The sequence below is a fragment of the Sceloporus undulatus genome, chromosome 2 (genome assembly GCF_019175285.1).
Source record: "Sceloporus undulatus isolate JIND9_A2432 ecotype Alabama chromosome 2, SceUnd_v1.1, whole genome shotgun sequence".
Lineage (NCBI taxonomy): Eukaryota > Metazoa > Chordata > Lepidosauria > Squamata > Phrynosomatidae > Sceloporus > Sceloporus undulatus.
This window is the reverse complement of record NC_056523.1, coordinates 23,347,530-23,367,335: the sequence shown is the minus strand read 5'-3', so window position 1 is coordinate 23,367,335 and position 19,806 is coordinate 23,347,530. Positions and strand designations below refer to the sequence as shown.

General features: G+C 42.2%; 1 protein-coding gene across 8 annotated transcripts in view; it reads right to left on the bottom strand.

Moving 5' to 3' along the window:
* The window catches only part of IL17RC (interleukin 17 receptor C), a 45,636-nt gene that overhangs the window by 4,481 nt on the left and 21,349 nt on the right, over positions 1-19,806 (bottom strand). For 7 of the 8 annotated variants that reach the window (XM_042448931.1, XM_042448930.1, XM_042448935.1 and 4 more), the window contains 12 exons: positions 15,848-15,965; positions 15,635-15,679; positions 13,797-13,942; positions 12,105-12,164; positions 11,591-11,654; positions 10,667-10,851; positions 8,808-8,858; positions 7,458-7,503; positions 5,449-5,579; positions 3,340-3,399; positions 1,434-1,491; positions 326-421 (listed from right to left, as the gene is read on the bottom strand). In XM_042448931.1, the coding sequence (XP_042304865.1) occupies positions 326-421; positions 1,434-1,491; positions 3,340-3,399; positions 5,449-5,579; positions 7,458-7,503; positions 8,808-8,858; positions 10,667-10,851; positions 11,591-11,654; positions 12,105-12,164; positions 13,797-13,942; positions 15,635-15,679; positions 15,848-15,965 (1,060 nt within the window). The remainder of the gene's footprint in view (positions 1-325; positions 422-1,433; positions 1,492-3,339; positions 3,400-5,448; positions 5,580-7,457; positions 7,504-8,807; positions 8,859-10,666; positions 10,852-11,590; positions 11,655-12,104; positions 12,165-13,796; positions 13,943-15,634; positions 15,680-15,847; positions 15,966-19,806) is intronic. The other variant, XM_042448932.1, reaches the window with a different exon arrangement.

Genomic DNA, 19,806 nt, shown 5'->3' with positions numbered 1-19,806 from the left:
TCAAGGCACACTCTCTCAGCCTCAGGCTAGCAATAGCAAATCCCCATCTGATAAAACTTGCCAAGAAAACTCCATGAAAGTTTCACCTTAGAGTCGTCATAAAGGCACCACACACACGTTACACTCTCTCAGCCTCAAGGGATGGCAAGGGAAAACACCCCTCCACTTCTTCCCCCCACCCTCCTGTGCCTTTAACTGCCTCCTCAGATACTGTTGAAGGGCAGGAGAAAAGGAGGAGCTGGTACACATGCTGGCAGAGAGCTCTGAGTGCTAGAGACGGCACACCAATGGGTAGCATACTGGAAGCAGAAAAGATGGCTTGTACCTTTCAGTGCTTCCTTTTTGAGCAGCAATACAAACAGGATAGAGCTCAGTCCAAAGAGTGTGATCATCCAGGCCAGTACCCAATGTGATCGGTGATCTGCTCACAAGCATGGGGAAGAAGATGGGTAGAAATCAATGGCTGGTATTGGTTCCCAATAATTTATTGAATTTATCACATGGGATGGATCCCATGCAGAAATTGAATTTAAACTAGAAAAAACAACAACCACAAAGCAGGTAGATTTTCAAATGATGTTGGAGGTTAACCTGAACAAAAAGTGGGAATTGCTCACACCAGACCCAGCTGGTGTTGTTAGACTGAAGAAGACTCTCCAACCATCCCAATTTGGTAGGGTGATTAATCTCCTGTTGCCCCTCTTTTTCAGCTGCTTTTAAAATGTCCCAATTTTTCTTTCCTCCTCCCACTTTCCCTCTTCATTCTCAGCTTACTTCAGTTCCTGCAAATTGAATTCAAAGTGGAAAAGTAATTTGCATATACGTAACTAAGCATGAGGGAAGGGAGAAGAGAGGGTAGAGTGTTGCCCTTCCCAATAGGATCTTCTGGCTTGTCTTTTTATCTCATTAATAACATTTTGACCACACATCCTTACAGTATGTTGCTTGGCCATGTGTGTCATGGTTTTTATCTGTGCAATTTTTGGAGGGTATGCTATAAGGTCTTGAAGTAAGTGCTAAAAACATACTCTTTGCAGTTTAACTGGAATCAATTGTCAAGTCAGAGACATGTGTTCTGTGCTTTTCTGGATTATATGGTGAGAAGAATCCTGCTACTGCATGCACTCCCTACACACATATATGAGAGTGAAGAATGCAGTCCTGATACTACTGCTTCCCCAGGTGACCTTGCACCCTTTCACACTACACAATTATAACACTATGGTTCCACTTTATCTGCCTTGGCTGCATCCTATGAAATCCTGGTGTTTGCAGTTTGGTGACGCACTAGAGCTCTTTAGCTGAGAATTCAAAGTACCTATCGCTAAACTTCACACCCCAGTATCCCATAGGATAAAGCTATGGTGGAATCATAGCACTGTAACTGTGCTGTGTTGGGACCAAGATGCCAGTCCCTGCCTTGAGGCACTCACACTTCTCCAGTGAACAGGCCCAGAGCATGCCAGCTTCCTCGTCCTCAGCTTGCCATACCTGTAAAGAAATTAAAGTAGACATGACTCCCTGGGCTTGCCTCCCAGAAGATCACAGAATCACAGAGCTAGAAGAAGGGATAACTGCCTGTAAACATGATATCCTGTACTAACAAAAGTACCCACCAGAGTTGTAATCCAACACGTTAGAGAATGGCAGGTTGGGAAAGGTTGCTTGATAATACCCATGCCAAATACTGTTACTGTATGTTGCTCAGGCATCCACTTGACAGCAAACAACAACAAACCCACCACAGATGCCTTGCATACAAATACTGAAGGAATTCTGATGGGCTGGCAAGAGTAGCTCCATTCACAGGAGGAGGATGACAGGTCACTCTTGAAATAGCACAGGGTATTCATGGGGCAGTGTCACCATCTGTTATAAGTGACAACTTGATTTATGAGTAACAACAAACCATGCAGCATCAGATAAGGAAGGACAAGTCTTGTTTCCACAGCTGTGTGACTGCTTTAGTGCTTCCAATCCACCTCTCTGCTGGAACATAGCAGAAGAGGGCAGCATATAACAGGGGGCTAGAATTTCAGGTGTTATTCTTCACAGGGAACCACACCACACAGTTATAGCATCATGATTCCACTTTTTACCACCATAGTTTCATTCTATGGAATATTGAAACTGACAGCTGAGGAGAGTAGTATTTAGAATACAAAAGTAGAAGCCAGGGAGCTCTCACCAAACTTCAAACCCCAGGATTCCATTGGATGTAATCATGGCAGCTAAAGCACAATCATAGGGCTATAATTGTGTGGTGTGAAATTATTATTGTTATTATTATTATTATTTAATCTGGCAAAGAATGAAAGAGAAAGCCATCCTTATCACAAGAGAAAATTGACCTGCCAGTTCCCAGAACAGTCTAGGCATGGGCAGGATAGACTTCTCTGTACAGAGAACTCCCTATGCTAATCTTCCTCTGTTGCTCTGGCTTTCATGACCATTTTACCTCTGCTACACTGGCATAGTTACATGACAACCGGATTGCAGCCCAGGACAGGAGCCACCTTTCTCAATTTGTGCACTTATGGGCTCTACAGGTGGACTGCTGCACAACACTGGACAGCCTACTATCTGCCAAGCAGAGCTTGGGAAAATTACACTTTTTGTACCACTTGCAGTAATCCCCAATGATCAAGGCCACTGCCCTTCCTGTTTCAGGGACTGGGGGAGCTATTATCGCAAAAAGTAAGATTTCCAGGTTCTGCACTTGAGAAGATAGAGATTTGAGGATGCAGTAGTCTGGAGGGGAGAGGAAGGTGGGCTGGCCAGGTGAGTTTCTTGCCCCTCCCTTGTCTTCATGTGCATGTGTGAATGTACATCTTCGTTCTGGTTTGGTGACCTCTTTTTTTTCTTTTAAAACAAAATTATGATTGCTGCCAGAATCTGCTGAATACCTCCCCATTCTGAACCATCCTTTTTACTTTTTCTTTAAAATTTAAGGCAACATATATTTTGGTAATCATGTCGAGTCATTCTCAAATAATTCTAAGGGTTCATTTCTTTTTACTCAGTAGAAGATAGCTTTGTATGTTGAATTAACATATATGTTTATAGGAAATTCTCAGCCTGGCTTCCTCTTGCCTTCCACAACTGTTATCAGACCCAAAAAGGGTGGCCAATGGTCAGGGATGGTGGGACTCCTATTTCTGGAGGGTGGTACTCTGTGGAAGTATGGACGCATAACATAAACATGAACCCTCCACAACATCATCACAAAATAAATGTGTATGCAGTTTTACACCTTGTTGTGTTCAAGAAGTTTGCAACAGTTACTGTTTGCATTTAAGCTCCCATGCATCCCAATCCAACCCTCATCCTTGCACTCACCAGCATACACTCTCCTGAACGCACATCATTTTGTAGGGCTTCCTGCAAAATCCCATTTTTCTGTGGAAAAGGAAAGGCAAATGTAGTTAGTGCTGAAGAGGTTACAGCCAAGCTATGTACCCTACACAATCCATTACTGGCCCCACTGTTAAGGAGGGAGTGGTGCTTGCTTCAGGCAGTAGGTTTTGGGTGACATTCTGTTGGTCAATCCCAATCAGAGTAAATCCACTCACCCAACTGTCAAACAGTGAGTCAACATGCAGTGAAACCCTTAGGTTCAACAAGACTAATGTTACAGGCTAGATTATTTAGTTGTCAACTTTGTGCCCTGCTCATAGAACTTTAAAAGTGCAGGATTTAACCTAGTATCACCTATACAAGGTATATGCCATAAGATTTAATGCAGGCAGTTAGAGCTGTGAGTCAGTGGAACACTAGCTACAGATGTCACATCAGACTGGGAATAATGCCAGATGCTCTGTAATGTAATTGGTCAACTAATTAGCTAAAGGGGCATAAAGAGAGGATAAAAAGAAGTCCAGACATAATTCTTATCACACTGCCTTCAAGTATATCTCCTGTGTAGGAAGAGAAGGCAACAATGCCACCTTCCAGATATATTTGTTTCTAATAACCTGATAGTTCAATAATTGGCCCAGACATGCTGCACAAACATGCTGAGATACTGGCAAGACTAATGCTAAAATAGAAATAAAACAGATATGTGCCATTCAGCTTGTAATGGCTGCCAGTGAACATGTTTATAGTAATGGATGCTGCTGAGAACTAATAATGCTTAAGGAGATTTGAATAACAATAGATTAGACTCTATTCTGAATGAAATATAGATTGAGTTACACCATTAAGAGGATTATGAATAAGGAACGGGATTGTATACATGTGAAATTATGGAAAGAATCTGATGATGAGGAACGACTACAGTAAATAGTTTTAATGGTACTGTATTGTTAATCTATGTGATAACTAGTACAAAAGCTGTTAAAGAGCTGAACTAAGAGACAGTCCCTGTGAAATGTCCTAATGAAACTATAATATCCTGAAGACCATATGATGTAATGATGCCTTATATGCAATGTAAGATAATCAGGAAGCAAAGTGCCTAGATACTGCTATGTCTTGTGTTTCTCATAAGGGGAATGTATGTGTTTATATATCTATGAATAGTATTTATAATAAACATCTTAAAAAGTATTGAAAGAGCCTGCTCAATTCTCATATAAATATCCTGAAAATCCAATACTTAAGAACCCTTGAGTAGAATGTTGATGTTAATTTAACTTTTCTGATTTATTCACCATCATGAGATGGGCTAAGGTGACCTGAAGCTGATAATGAGACCCTAAATAGAATCCAGAATAAGTTGACAAGTGGCAATGAAAAGCTGCTGGAAAAGCCTGGGTTGTGTATGGGCTGCCTGCTGCCAGGCATGGGGAAATGCAATAAGATCTGTGCCTGACAGTTACAACCTGCATGTAACCCAGTGCAGATCCATCAGGGATTTCCCATGCAATAATCTCCTATGATAGGTGGGATACCACACCTGTTTCACTAACAACAGAATTTAGGCCACTGCGTGGCATGAAAAGATAACTAACTGTTTGCTATTAATTTTGTTATCATTATTTGTTTACTGCCAGGGATGGTGAATTATCTACCACATGTAAAAAAGAATTGACTGGCTGTTGACACTATGTAGATACTATCTAGATACAATGTATAGGGAGCCAGCATGGTGTAGTGTTGGACTACGACTCTGGAGAACAGGGTTTGAATCCCCGTTCAGCCATGGAAACCCATTGGGCGACCTTGGGCAAGTCACACTCTCAGCCTCTTAGGATGGCAATGGCAAACCCCCTCTGAAGAAACGTGCCAAATAAAACCTTGATATGGACACCGTACGGTTGTCATGAGTCAGAAACAACTTGAAGGCATACAAAAGCAACAGATGCTATGCATCTTGATTTGGATGGTAGTGAGGAGAACAATTTGTTGCTCTGCCTCTGGCAGCAAAATGTCTGGGTGGTAGGCTTGCATGATGGTAAGCCAAAAGCAAAACTAAACAAGAAGGACAGTTAGGAGAATCCTTACTGTGCTGACAGCCTGAGCAAGGGGGACCCAGGAACCCTGCTTCAAGACATGAACAGAGTAGTTCCTTTGGGAATCCAGAGTTGTCCAAAACAACAAATGTTGCTCCATCAAATGGTGGTTTCCTTTGATATCTAGGAGAAAAGAAAAGCAGAGTAAAGGGGTGGCTGTAGGATTAGTTTGTGAGACAGACTTTCAAGGCCTAAGCTATGAATCTAGCTCAGCCTTTCTGATGTACCAGACTACAACTCCCGCTATCCACAGCTAAAAGACTATTGGCCATGTTGGTTTTTGATGATGACAGCTATTGTTCAAAGAACTATAAAGCACCAAGTTGAGGAGAGGTACTTCCCACTCATATACCAACCAGTTACCTCAGTTTGGCATGAACAGTCTTAATTAAGCTGCTGTCATCCCACTTTTCCAGCTGCTTTTAAAATGTCCCAGTTTTTCCTCTCCTTCTCCTTTTTGTCCTAAGCTTAAGCTGATGTTGCTTGATCACATATGTTCCAGTTTCCATCTGTGAAATGCTGAAGGGTATGAGATCAGGTGCTGAATTCAGAGGACATAAAAAAACAAGAGGATGCCTCTGGTTGTAGACCATTCCCCACCTCACCCTTGTAACTGGGAGGTTGGAAAGTTACAAGTCAGAATTATATATTCTAGCAAAGCTTAAAAGTTCAGAAGCACTTCTTTTTCAGAATTTATTTATTTGGGGGCCAGAGCAAAAGACATATGAACTCAGGCCTTTCAACATAACTTTGGCTGATGAAGGAGCAGAGATAGCTCTTGGTTCCTTCATGTCGCCACCCTTTCCATCATCCCCATGCTGCCTTATTATGGGAGAGCAAGCTTGTCAAGATGTTGTTTGTGCACTCAGCAATAGTGTCAATGCCTTTTAAAAAGCAGATGATGACAATTTTACTTTTTGGATGACATCTGGCCACATTGTCTGCACTTACAACTTGCACCGGAGATCAAATCTTCTCTTCTTCCCAAAATAAAAAGTAGCCATTGGCAGGAGAAGGAGTGTTCCTTAGTGTGTACAACCAAATAAAGAACTCTGCAGAGGACAAAACCTCTACCTTTCCCCACAGTAAGGTTCTCATTCTGAATCTGGAAAACCCACATCTGCTATTTATGGACTCTTTCACACGGCAAAAAGTGATAGGTGTATATTGGGATGCTCCCATCACTATCACGCAATTGCTTGAAGATAACCAGACAGCATTGTGCAATGTCGCCATAATCACAGCATTATCTTGTGAATAAAGAGTAATTTTAGCACCAGTTTTCATTCACAGGAAAGTCCCATGAATGAAAAGTGGTTCAAAAATTACTCTTTATTTGCAGGATAATGCTGCGATTATTGTGATGTCGCACGACGTCATCTGATAATCTTCAAGCAATTGCGCAATAGTGACTAGAGCATCCTGCTATGCTCCCATCACTTTTTGCCGTGTGAAAGAGTCCTATGTTTTTTAAAATGTGTGGTCCTACCCCCTGCCATGAGGGGTCCTGGGACTGCCAATTTCCTATGTCATTAGCTTTAGCAAATTAAAGCCACAAGGATTATCTCATCCAGTGATTTGGGGAGATGTTTTCAGATGAAGTATGGCGTTTCAAAAGGTTGCCTGGTTAATTTACTTTCAGGAGTCTACCAAGGCACTCACCTCTGCTGTGTACCTAGTATATTTGACACCCAGTATGGCTCATTTAATACCCCCTTCAACAGCCTTTTCTAGGTCTGGCAGAGCTTCTGGCTGGATGGGAAAGAGAACTGATTCTCTTTACCTCCTGGCCTCCTGGCCAGCAGAGTCACCATTCCTGAAAGGCAGCCCCTTCCCACCAATGCCCTGTCAGCTTTTTGGGTCTGGAGGAGCTGCTGGCCAGGCGGGAGAGGGAGGCAACTCTCTTTAGTTCCTGGCCAGCAGAGCTGCCAGACTCAGAAGGCAATCCATGCCCGTCAACACACTGGGTGACGCTGCAATCAGAGGACACCCCTGACTCACCTTCCTGCAGACAGCTCTGGAGGTAGGTGCTTCCATTGCTAATTACCTACATGAAAAGAGAAAGTGTAGGTCAATAGGGGAAGGGGGCAGGCCATTTTGTGTCTGAGGCAAAGGATAAGATAGCACCCTCTTCCCTTCTCCATGTACAGAAAACAATTGAACAGGCAGCTGAATGTCAACACTGACAGAATCCCAGAAAGCCAGAATCCCACAGCCAGCTCTTCCCAGACTCCTTTAACTGTCCTGCAGGTCAAAAAATAACAAAGAAAGTTTGTGTGTTTGTGTGTGAACGAGAGAGAGCGGAGTGAGTAACATTTTCCAGTTCCTTTCAAACATTTATTAAGGGCATTCAAGGGATTTAAAAGCCATTCTGGCATGGCCCCCAATTTCACAGTGTTCTCTTATCAATACACCCACCCACCCTAAACAAAAAGTAAGGAAAGAACAACAAGCAGCACAACAAGGACCACAAGTAGTTATTTTTCCCAACATTGCAATGAGTGATATACTGACAATGGATTACTTCCCAAGCCCTGTAACAACATACAGGCTGGGAAATACTCTCAAAAAGCTAACCTCAGATGTATCTGGCACCAACGGTTTGGAAGCTTGGTTGATAAAATGCATGTAAACAGGATGTAGGCTATGCCAACATGAAAAATAGATCTCAACTGTTGAAAAGCTCCCAGTCACAAAGGAAACAATTACCATAACATAGAGAGGCATAAGCTTTCACTGGAGTTGCTAGGCAGTGGGCTTGAGCTATTCTTTCCTTTCACAGCAGAAGGCTGGTAAACAGTCTTCTTACTTCTATGGAGGCACACGCACTGAATCACCTCAACTATCCATCTATCTCTCTGTGGAATTAGCCGCATGGGCCAAATGGCCTGGTTTCGTCTTTGCTGACGCAGGTCAAAACACTAATGGCACGATTGGGCCAGATCCTGACTGTGCAGACACAAATCCAGAGGATCTGGTTTGACCCTAGAGTAAAGAGCCTTTACCCTAGGATAAAATAGGATAAAATAATCTTGGTGGAGTTTCTGAGGCCCCATTCACACTATGCAAATAATCTGGGATGAATCTGGGTTTAATCCTTGTTGTTCACACACAACCTGAGTGCACTCAATGTACTGGGGTGGGGGGCTGGCAAAAACAACCACTTAACCCGGTATATTCAATATCAGTGTTTTTTCTGAGTTTTCCTGAAAGATCCACATTGTCGGCAGTGTGAATAAGCTACATATGGCAAAGTGCATGTTAATTTTTCTAGGGAATTTTAAAAACAGATACATAAACAGGATACACCAATAACTTGTACTTGTGGTATCAAAATTATCAAATTCTTACCTGCACACAAAGGTTGGGATGGGGGCTCAGTCCTGGGAACTCCTGTAGCTCCTATGAGATTTGTAAAAAGTCTTTGACATACAAAATTCTTCGCAGAATGGGCTACCACCCAAACTGACCTCTGCACACATTTACATCTGGGCCTAGATTTCCACCCACCCACAGGCCCACCTAAACACAGTCACACACACAACAAACAAATCTAATGACTGAACTGTGTTTCATTGCAAGTTCCCCATGGAAGTTCCCTTTCTCCATTTAGCATCTGTTTTAGAGTTGTTTATGTGCAGGATTGTTTGTTTTCAAAAGGTTTTGTCTTATCCCCAGAGCTTCATGTGTTACTAGTTTGTATTCTGCTTATTCCAGCACATTGCAGTCCCATATTGGACAAGAGTGGGAAACATATGGCCCTCCAAAGCAGTGGCATCACTAGGGTTGGCGTCACTGGTGTAGTAATTCATGATGTCAACCCCCCTCCCAAATTGACTCCTTCTATACCACACCATACCGAACCCTTAGTCTTTTGTACTACTTAAGGAGTGATATGATAGCCCTGTTTAAATACTTGAAGGGATGTCATATTGAGGAGAGAGGTAGCTTGTTTTCTGCTGCTCCAGAGACTAGGACCCGGAGCAATGGATGCAAGCTCCAGGAAAAAAGATTCCACCTCAACATTAGGAAAAACTTCCTGACAGTAAGGGCTGTTCAACAGTGGAACACTCTTCCTCGGAGTGTAGTGGAGTCTCCTTCCTTAGAGGTCTTTAAGCAGAGGCTGGATGGCCATCTGTCAGGGATGCTTTGATTTAGATTTCCTGCATGGCAGAATGGGGTTGAACTGGATGGCCCTTCTTGGGGTCTCTTCCAACTCTATGATTCTATGATTCTATGGTTCTATGATTCTAAACCAAAATTCCCATATATCAAGGAATGTAATGACAAAGTTACAATATCTTATGCACAGCTTAAATGTATTTACACATACATAGTTTAATGTGGTTAAAGTGAAAAATTTGATAAGATGTGATGTTTTAAAAGAAAAGAATCATTTTTTAAAAAATTTAAAACATTTCAATTTTTAAACAAAATTTTAAAATTAATTTTTTTTAAAAAAACTGGGGCCGTCTCCTTTCTCCTCCCACTGAGCCTCACCCCACTCACCCCATCTCTTCAGCATTTTATAGGGATGCAGGCAAACACCACTGCCCATTTCTATCAAAAGACAGATGTTTGGTGAGCAGTGGTGTCAACATCCCTTAGGGTGTCACCTGATATGTCCTAAACTCCCCACCCTTGACCCTAATGATGCCCCTGCTTCAGAGATTGCTGTACGTCATTTCCCATCCTCAGCTCTAGCCAGTCCCTGCCAAAAGTGAGATACAGTGGATCCTTGTTATACGCTGGGGTTTGGTTCCAAGATCCTCCGTGTGTAACAAAATCCGTGTATGCTCAAGTCCCATTAAGTATAATGACATAGCAAAATGGTGTCCCTAATAAAAAATGGAACATCAATGTACATTTATACTTTTTTGGAACATTTTCAAACTGTGTATGCTTGAATCCGTGTATAAAAAATCCGTGTATAAGAAGGGCCGACTGTATGACGGGAGTAGCCATCTACATCTGGGAAGCTGAAGCTTCCCACCCTCCACTGTCCCTTTATTTTCATAGTTCCTTAAAACAAAAGGGCCATGCATTCCTTTAGCCATCATTTTATGGAGGCTAAAAGTTCAAGTTACTGTTTTTCAAAATGATTATCCAGTAGCTTGAAGCTTCATTGTTCTTCTAGTCCCCAACATGTTTTCTTTGCCACTTCACCCACATCATTTCTTTCCACCCATCTTGCTTCTTTCTCTACTCACATGTAGAATGAGGTCCATGCGCAGCTGGGGGTGCAGGGGATGGCAGGCTAGCTCTTCTCCTCTCCAGCATGGAACTAACTCTCCTGGGAGGTCACACGGAGACGAGAAAGAACAACTCAGTACCCCACTGAGGGCTTTCAGGTCGAGGTGGCTCTCTGCCCAGGCCCTGGACAAAGCTTCAGTGTCTGAAATGGGAAGTTGGGCTTTGGAATAAAGGATAGCACTGGCACCACCATCGTCTCCACAGAAAAAACTCCACAGCAAGAAGGTTCTTCACACACTGTTCAGGAACTCATGCTTCTACTGCCCCTCCCAAAGTACAGATATTGTAATATCTCCACTTCTAAAAACATAATCTCAGGTCACCACAGTGATTCATTCTTCTTAAAATAAATCTGAGTACCATTTGGAAATCAATCTCATATTTACTTTCAAACTCTCTTTACCCCGAACTTGGAAAAGTTATCTTTGGATTACAACTCCCAGAATTCTCCAGCCATCTTGGCTACTGGCCATGCTGCTCAGGAGACTCTGAGAACAGGAGTCCAAACTACAGGTTGACTCTCCTTATCTGGAATTTCAAAATCCAAAATACTCCAAAACCCAAATTGTCCACACGGGTAGTTCAGTGTAGACAAACTTTGTTTCATGCACACAATTATTAAAATATTATATATAAAATGACCTTCCTTCTATGTTTATAAAGAGTATATGAAACATAAATGACTTTCATGTTTAGACTTTGGTGCCATCTCCAAGATATCTCATTACGTATATACAAATATTCCAAAATCTGAAAAAATCCAAAATACGTCTGGTCCCAAGCATTTTGGATAAGAGACTCAACCTGTATAGCTTTTTCAAACTGTCTTCACCTGCCTTGGGGGCTTACAAAGCTAAAGAGGTCAATAAAATTTTTCATACTGTTTGCAAAGGGGCAGAGGTAGGTTCGGGGTATGTCATCTTGGTCTTCAACTTTAGGCCAAACCTATGAACACAATAAATAGCAAATAGAATAAGAGGCAATATGTGGCAAAACTACAAGGACTCATACTGATTCCGAGGGAGGATGGCCTGGAACCCAAACTATGACTGAAGGTACATCATTTTTCAGGCTCAGGATGCAGTTTGGACAACAACAAAATATGATTTCAAATTTAGAAAATTCTAATTTAAAATTTCTGTACTTAAAATGTTAGTTGAAGAAAATAAATAGAAAAAATTGCACAAAAAAGATGCATGAATTTCCATGCAAGGAGGGAAAAAAATCACAATCAGATATGAGCTTTAAGATGGGAACTGGAAAATACAATGAAACCTGAGTTTGTCAACATCCCTATTCGACATTTATTTATTTAGTTTTATATAAAGCACTTGGATGTTGCACAAAAACAATGTGGGGTATAAAACAAAGATGAGTGAAAAATTATATCCTCACCTGCAAGCACAGACAGGGAAACACCTTTGAGATAGGCAAGCTCACATTTTCAGGTGCAGTCTGAAATGCAAGAATGGGAAGTGGACAAAGTGAGAATGCCCAACTTTATTCAGGTACCACTAGCCCCACTGTTTTCCAGTTCCTGGCATACCTCAGTAAGCAAAGATTATCACAGTGTAACTTCTTTTTACAAAGTCTTTTGATGCCTTCCAGCCCTCTGTTCCTCTTCATCCTCTGTCCTCTCAATGTTATTTGGGCTTCGGGTACCAAATTTTCATTTAAAAAAGTAAAGCCCATGAACGCTTATGCTTCATTAACTGAGATATACCTGTAGTGTTAGGATAGCTGATAAGTGGCTCCACATTTAAGGAGATGTTCCCTTGTCAGGTTAAACTCAGGCCCTGGAGTTTATCACATGGGAGGTATCTCATGCAGAAATGGGATTTAAAATGGAATTTAAAACCTGATAAAAACCTAAGAAGACATGCAAAAGTGTGATTGATTTTCAGACACACTGGGGTTAACACAACATTAAACTGGCTAGAAAGTCAACAAAATGCGATTCTTTTTACCTTCGGGATTTTCCGGAAGTAAAAGGAATAGCGTTTTGTCTACTTTCTAGTCAGGGTACTGTCACGTTAATGCGTAACAGTGATATCATCTGAAAATCAACTGTGTTTTTGCGTGTCTTTTCTGCCTTCTGTCCAGATTAATGTTTGGTTAACCCAGATTTCATCTAATAATAAATCTCCTTTTGTGGGAGGGTTTCACTTTAAATCCTGTTTTTGCACGTGATCCCTTTTGTGTGATAAACTCCTTTGTTTGTTGTTAAATCTTGCCCAAAACAGACACCTCCTATTTCTGTCAAGCAAAGGGCATTGTGCAGCTAACAGATTTTCTCTGAGAAAAGTAGCAATGGGTAAATAAGGAGTGTGTGTGAAGGTGAAAAGGTCATCCTCCTGGACCCTCCACCTATAATTCGATATTAAGAATGCAAAGGGTGCATCTGTACTGTAGAAATAATGCAGGTTGACATTGCTTCAAGTTCTGTAGCTCCATCCTATGTAATCCTGGAACTAGTCGTTTTACCAGGTCTTTAGCCAACTCTGGCAAAGACTGCTGGTGCCTCACAAAACTACAAATCCCAGGATTCTGTAAGATGTAGCCATGGTAATTACAGTAGTTTCAAATTGTATTAGTGTCGAATTGCATTATTTCTACAATGTAGAAGCACTCAAAGATTACACAATCAAGGACTGGTCTGTGAGCAGCACCACTGGAGGGACAGTTAAGACTGCCATGGAGTGAATGCAGAGAACTAGACTCTAACATGAGGTGAGATATTTTATTAAGATACCACAACAACATTGTGAACTGGAGATTTGCTCAGGTTTACACCCTAGAAGCTGTAGAAATTCTCAAGCTCATTACAAATTATGTCATCATATGTAGTAAGATAACAATTACAGGTGCTGATGTAGCTCATTCCCCAAAACGGGAATTCAAAACAGAAGATCCCTGCTAATACGTATCCTTCATTGTTATTGCAAGGAAATAGAGGCTGGTAGTAAAATGAAGATGGAAGAGATGGATCAAGCACAGAGTCCATAGGCAAAAAAGATACACAAGAAGAAATAAGGAGGTTGTTTTGGTGGGGGGTGAAGCAGATATTGGGTAGAACCTTTCACTCACCAGTAACTTAGTAGTGCTTTCGCCCAATTCTTTAAATCCGCTTGCTTGATTCAGATACAGCCAGAGGCAGAAGGGCTGCCCTTCAGGGATGTCCCACACATGCAGCACAGCCTCCTCTTTTCCCACAGAGATCTCCAGCCTGGGCACTGCAAGACAGTTTGCCATTAATGTTACACAGGCACTCAAAGCTCCATCCAAAGTTCCAAACTTTGGAAATGCCCGGTCTTTGGGCCACAATCTCCACCAGTAAAATTCAATATAATAAATTATTCTGGGCATGACATACTGGTGTGAAAAATTAAGAGGAATTTATACAAATCTTGTCAGCACAGGATTCTTCCATCTCAGAATCCTTAAAATCTCAAGTTCTTTCCAGCTTCCAATATCAAAAAATTGTGCATTATGATAAAATATTATTTTTAAAATAACTGAAACTAAACTCTTAATATTCTCTATTTTTAAGGCATGTCAGGAGAGATCCAGTGTTTTAAGGAAGCAGCACTTGATCCTCCATGACAAAATGAATGGGAAGGTGTTCACAATGCAGCAAGGCTGGCATACTAATTTGTAAGTGAGGTAATGCACATTATCTTCTGTACAAATCCTCTACTCTCATATCCTCCGAATGTCCCAGTTTCATAGAAACAGTCCCAATTAATACTCATCCCACTTTTGCAGCTGATTTTAAAATGTGCCAAGAGGGACCTCAGTATCTATGTGGGGATCTGGTCCAGAACCCACCAACTCCCGTGAATACCAAAATCTGCAGATACTCAAGTCTCGTTGTTCCCAGTGGTGCCATGTGCATGCATATGCACCACCGTTAAGGACAACAGGACTTTAGGTAAGTCTCCATTGACCCCACTTGGCACAGGGAAAAGCAAAGTGCTGCAGCAAATCCCTTGTTTGTGTGTTCGTCATCACTGATTTTTTTTTTTGGGGGGGGGGGGTCATCTTCTCCTGCTTTTCATCTGTAAAATGCTAGAGGGGACCATTCAAAGACCCTTACACCCAGATTCTACCAAACTCCAACTAGGTTCTACTCTAGAGGCAACCAGTAGTCTAAAAGAAAACATGAACCTCTTGTGGCTGAAGAGAGGGGTATAAATACTATACAGTACTGTAAATAAATAAATAAATGGCTGGCACATGGGCAAAATTGATGCGCAAAATCCATCACTAGTCTCTCAGTTTCGCTGCTATTCCATGACTGCCTTTCTGCAATAGGTCCCTTCTACTACAGTTCCACTTTTCAGGCAGTCACTTGGTGTGAGTGGGCATGATTCTCTCTGAAGCCAGTAGCTCTGGGCACATTCGTGCAGCATCCAGCTTCAAGAGGTGATTACAACTATGATCAATCGTTTCCACCCCTTTCTCCCCGAAGGTGGCATTTGACAGTGCTAGAAAACAGATCATGTGACCATGGATCACCAAAGCATTATCATGGGGCAAGAGTGATAAGAAATTATGCCAAACCAGTACATTTTTGTGATGGGTCAGCAGGCTGGTGTGATAAAGTCCAAATCATGGAACCCTTTCTTTTCTGCAACTGAAACTATGTTTTGTCTGGCCAAGAAGCATCCGATACCCACATGCCTTGAGGTGTGGACAAAAAATAAGAAAATATCTCCTCCACCAAGAAATATAAATATCATCGTTGGAGAATCTGTTTGGCGTACACCAAGGCAATTCTTATTGGTACAAAAATCTGTGGGGGAATTTCCTGAATCAAAACTAAAGATAATGATCAAACCAAATGCAGGAAATGTGTTTTGTCCCAACTGGTGTTTGTGTCAAGGGAACAGTATTGAAAGAAAATTGCTAGCATTCCTACATACCTTTGCAGAGGCGAATGGCATCTTTAGCTTCATGCCAGGTGCAGTCTATAGGAAAGAAACATTTTATTTAGTTATTTAGTTATTGGATTTCTAGCCTGCCTTTCTCTCAAGGCAGAGATTCAAGGCAGCTAGCACAGCAGAGCAATCAGAAAAGGAGATTGTTATCTGAAGTTTATTCTGCTTCTCATTTCTGGAGGCCTGAGGGAAACTCACCTGGCCCATAGTGTGTGAGCTGCAACACATGAGAGGACAGGTAAGACGGTCTAGTGAAAGCTGTGACATACAGCTCCCCACTGATGGAAACCGGAAAGCAGTCAAAGTGGAGGAAACCCTAGGGAATAAGATAACAGGAGTGTCAAAGACCAAAGGAAAAATTAATACATACACCTAGGGTGAAGGCAAGCATTTTAAGCTAGGCTTCTCTAATTTAATGCCCCACAGATGTGTTAAAGAGAGCCAATGTGGCATAGTGTTTTGAGTGTTGGACTGCAACTCTGGAGACCAGGGTTCGATTCCCAGGTAGGCCATGATACCCACTGGGTGATTTTGGGCAAATCCCATGCTCTTAGTCTCAGGGGAAGGCAATGGCAACCCTCTGAATAAATCTTACTAGGAAAAACCCTATGATAGGTTCTCCATAGGGTTGCCATAAGTTGGAAATTACTTGAAGACACAAAACAACAAATGTGTTAAACAACTCCCACTCCTTAGGAACACTTTGTGTGCAATGGAGTTTCCTTCCCAGAGAGGTTAGACAGGCACCCTCCTTACTCCGTTTCTGTAAACAGTGAAGACCATTCTGTTTCAACTGGCCTTTGAAGACTGATTGTTTCGGTGGGACTGGCATTTTATAATGTGTTGGATTTTCTGTCTGTTACTTTGTCGTACTGTTGGGTTTTTTAATGGTTCATGGATGTAATTGGTTTCATTTATATATATATAGTTTAATCACTTTTTAACTCTTGTCTTTTGCAAATTTTAAACTTTCTTTTCACAATCTGTTGTAAGCCACCTTGATTCCCGAACTGGGAAAAAGACATGACACCATCCCTGTGCACACACGCGCACACATCCCGCACTGTCTCCATTCTCCCCCACATGCATTCCACCCCACCGCAACCCCCTATTATTTTCCTCATCTAGAAAAGGATGGGGTGGCACAGGGTGAGGGGGCATGCACTGCACCAGAAGCCCCCCACACCGGGTGACACCAGTGCAGGAATGCCATTGCAGCATAAGGGCTTTGATGAGCACATGTTCGCCCTTTCTCCTTCTCTACAGCCTGGCTCTTTCCTAGGAGAAAGTTGAGTGGCAGAGGAGCCTTGAAGTCCTTGTGGGCTACCTGAAATCCTTTGGAGGGCCACAAGTAGCCCATGGGCCATATGTTATGCAAGTCTGCTGTAGGGGGCATGGGGACACTTTCACTAGGTTCCAAAAAGGCCTCTTCTAGGCTTACATTGGCCCAGGAAGCCCATAAAATGTGGTGGAAATGTACCCCATGCCCCCAAGTAGACATTGTGGAGCACGGTGGGGCAAAAAATGTTTTAAAATTTATTTTTATTTTTTTTGAAAAATTGTTTTTGACCCTAGGGAGAGGCAGGGAATCAGAGCCAGCATGGTATAGTGGTTTGAGTGTTGGACTATGCCTCTGGAGACCAGGGTTTGAATCGTGGCTCAACCATGTAAACATACTGGGTGACCTTGGGCAAGTGAAGTCACACTCTCTACACCTCAGAGAATGGCAATGGCAAACCCCCTCTGAAGAAATCTACCAAGAAAACCACATGATAGAATTGCCCTGTAAGTCAAAAAGAACTTGAATGCACACAACAACAACAATATTTTTGCCTTTGTATTTTTAGAAATCTCTATACAATAGAACAGGAAAATACAGCATTTTAGATGTCTCCTTGGAGAAGTTAAATGAGACCAATGTAATGTGGCCTCAGAAAAGTTTGTTTTGGAGCCTATCTTCCAGCCAACGTGTAAGTGAGTAGATTTCATCATAAAGTGTCTGAAACACAAACACTTAAACTCTTAAAACAGCCAAGCACTGCACTCAAAATAGGCAGGGCTCAACATGTTTGGCAATTTGCAACCACACCTTGTAGAATATAACATGAGTAAGATCTTCAGCTTTTTAAAAGGCAATTTTCTAGCCCTTACAGTTGTAAGGATATGCAGCTGCTAGTGTGTACACCTTACAAACTTCTTGGAATCTCACTAGCTAGAGAAGTTATATGAAAATAATAAACTCCTGTGCATGGGATGGTTTCAATGCTCACACAGATTTAGGTCTAATCTGAACTGCAGAAATAATGCATTTTAACACCACTTTAACTGCTATGGCTCAGTGCTATAGAATTCTGGGATTTATGGTTTTGCGTAGTTTAACTTTCATGTCAGAGAGCTCTGTTGCCACAACAAACTACATATCTCAGGATTCCATAGCATTGAACCACAGCAGGTAAAGCAGTGTCAATTACTTCTGCAATGCGGATTAGACTATAGTCTCAAAGGTGCTACTAAGAACCCTTTGCAAAGCTCATTGAGTTTGCCTCTTCCTTCCCCCCCCCCCACAGAGCTTTGAGTCATGGTATGGAGTTCATCCAACTCTACTTCTGGGTAGGGCAAAGGGAGGAAGTTGTGGTCAGACATGTAGCCATGGGTTTGCAATCTCTCTGTGAGATGCTCTATAGGAATCCAAAACTTGCTCAACAAGTGGTAGAGTGCAAACTCATAACAAATCTCTACATTCCTCCTTTAATCTGTCTTGAAAGAATAAGGCCTTTCTTCTCCTTATGCTGCAGTGGCATTCCTGCACTGGGTGTCACCTGGTGTGGGGGGCTCAGGGATGTAGCCAAGGGGGGGTTCTTGGGGTCCGGACCCCCTCTTCCATTAGAAAAATGAATAGTGTGTGCTGCTGCACCACCGCACCTAAGCCCCATTATAATGGTGGCACTTAGTCTGGACCCCCCCTTCCCCAAATCCTGGCTACGTCCCTGGGGGGCTTCTGGGGCAGTGCATGCCCCCTCACCCTGTGCCACCCCATCTTTTTCTAGATGAGGAAAAGAATAGGGGGTTGCGGTGGGGTGGAATGCATGTGGGGGAGCATGGGGACAGTGCGGGATGTGTGCGCGTGTGTGCACAGGGATGGTGTCCTGTCTTTTTCCCAGTTCAGGACTCAAGAAGCAGATTGTGGCAGATTTGCTGAAACCAAAACTTAGAGTAAAGCTAAAAAAAAACACTAAACCAACAACTGTGCCAAAATATCACCTGAAGAACATCCTCATAGAATTTAAATATACATTTTCACTATTAAGTCTAGTTGACCAGGGGTCAGAACTCTGGCCTAAAGCCAGGGACATTGTCAGGGAGGAATCCAAAAAACACCCTCTGCAGCCCAAAAGAAAGAGAAGCTGCAGTGAATAACGGATGGAACTCTTCTAGCAGTTCAGTAAAGCCAAGAAGCAAAAGTACAAAATAACAGTAATAGAGTCAGAATTCTGAATGCAACTGATAAAGTGATTTGTGCAAGGATCGGCAGAGCCCAAATGGAAGACACTACCCCCCCCCAGCAGCTTGAAGGGGCAATGCTGCAGCCCCCAGCGGGCCATTTGGGGTCCATCGTGGCTGCAGGGCAAGCAAGAAAGGAACTCAACACTCTTTCTCACTCACACAGCAACTGTGCCAGTTCCACCAGGTTTACTGCCCCCCAGATGTAAACTCTGCTCTAAGGTGCTCTAAAGTGCACCCCCTGCCCTAGTGACATTACCGCACATCATGAGAAGATATGACTTGCTAGAAAAGAGAATAATGCTTGGTAAAGTAGAAAGCAGTAGGAAAAGAGGAAGACTGCATTACAGATGGATAAACTCAAACAAGGAAACCATGGCCCTTATTCTTCAAGACCTGATCAGGGCTGTTGTTGATAGGGTGACTTGGAGGTCTTTCATTCACAAGACTGCCATAAGTGAAAGTTGGCTTGATAGCAATTAACAAAAACAACACAATAACATAAATAATTTCTGGAGGCTCTGGAAACTTGACTTGTTCATAATATTTATAACAGAAGTCTTATCCAACTCTGATTTCTTGTTTTTAGGTTATAGTTTTAACTACTATAGGTATTCTTTGTTGTTTTATTAAAATCTAAACTAGGCAACAGATTT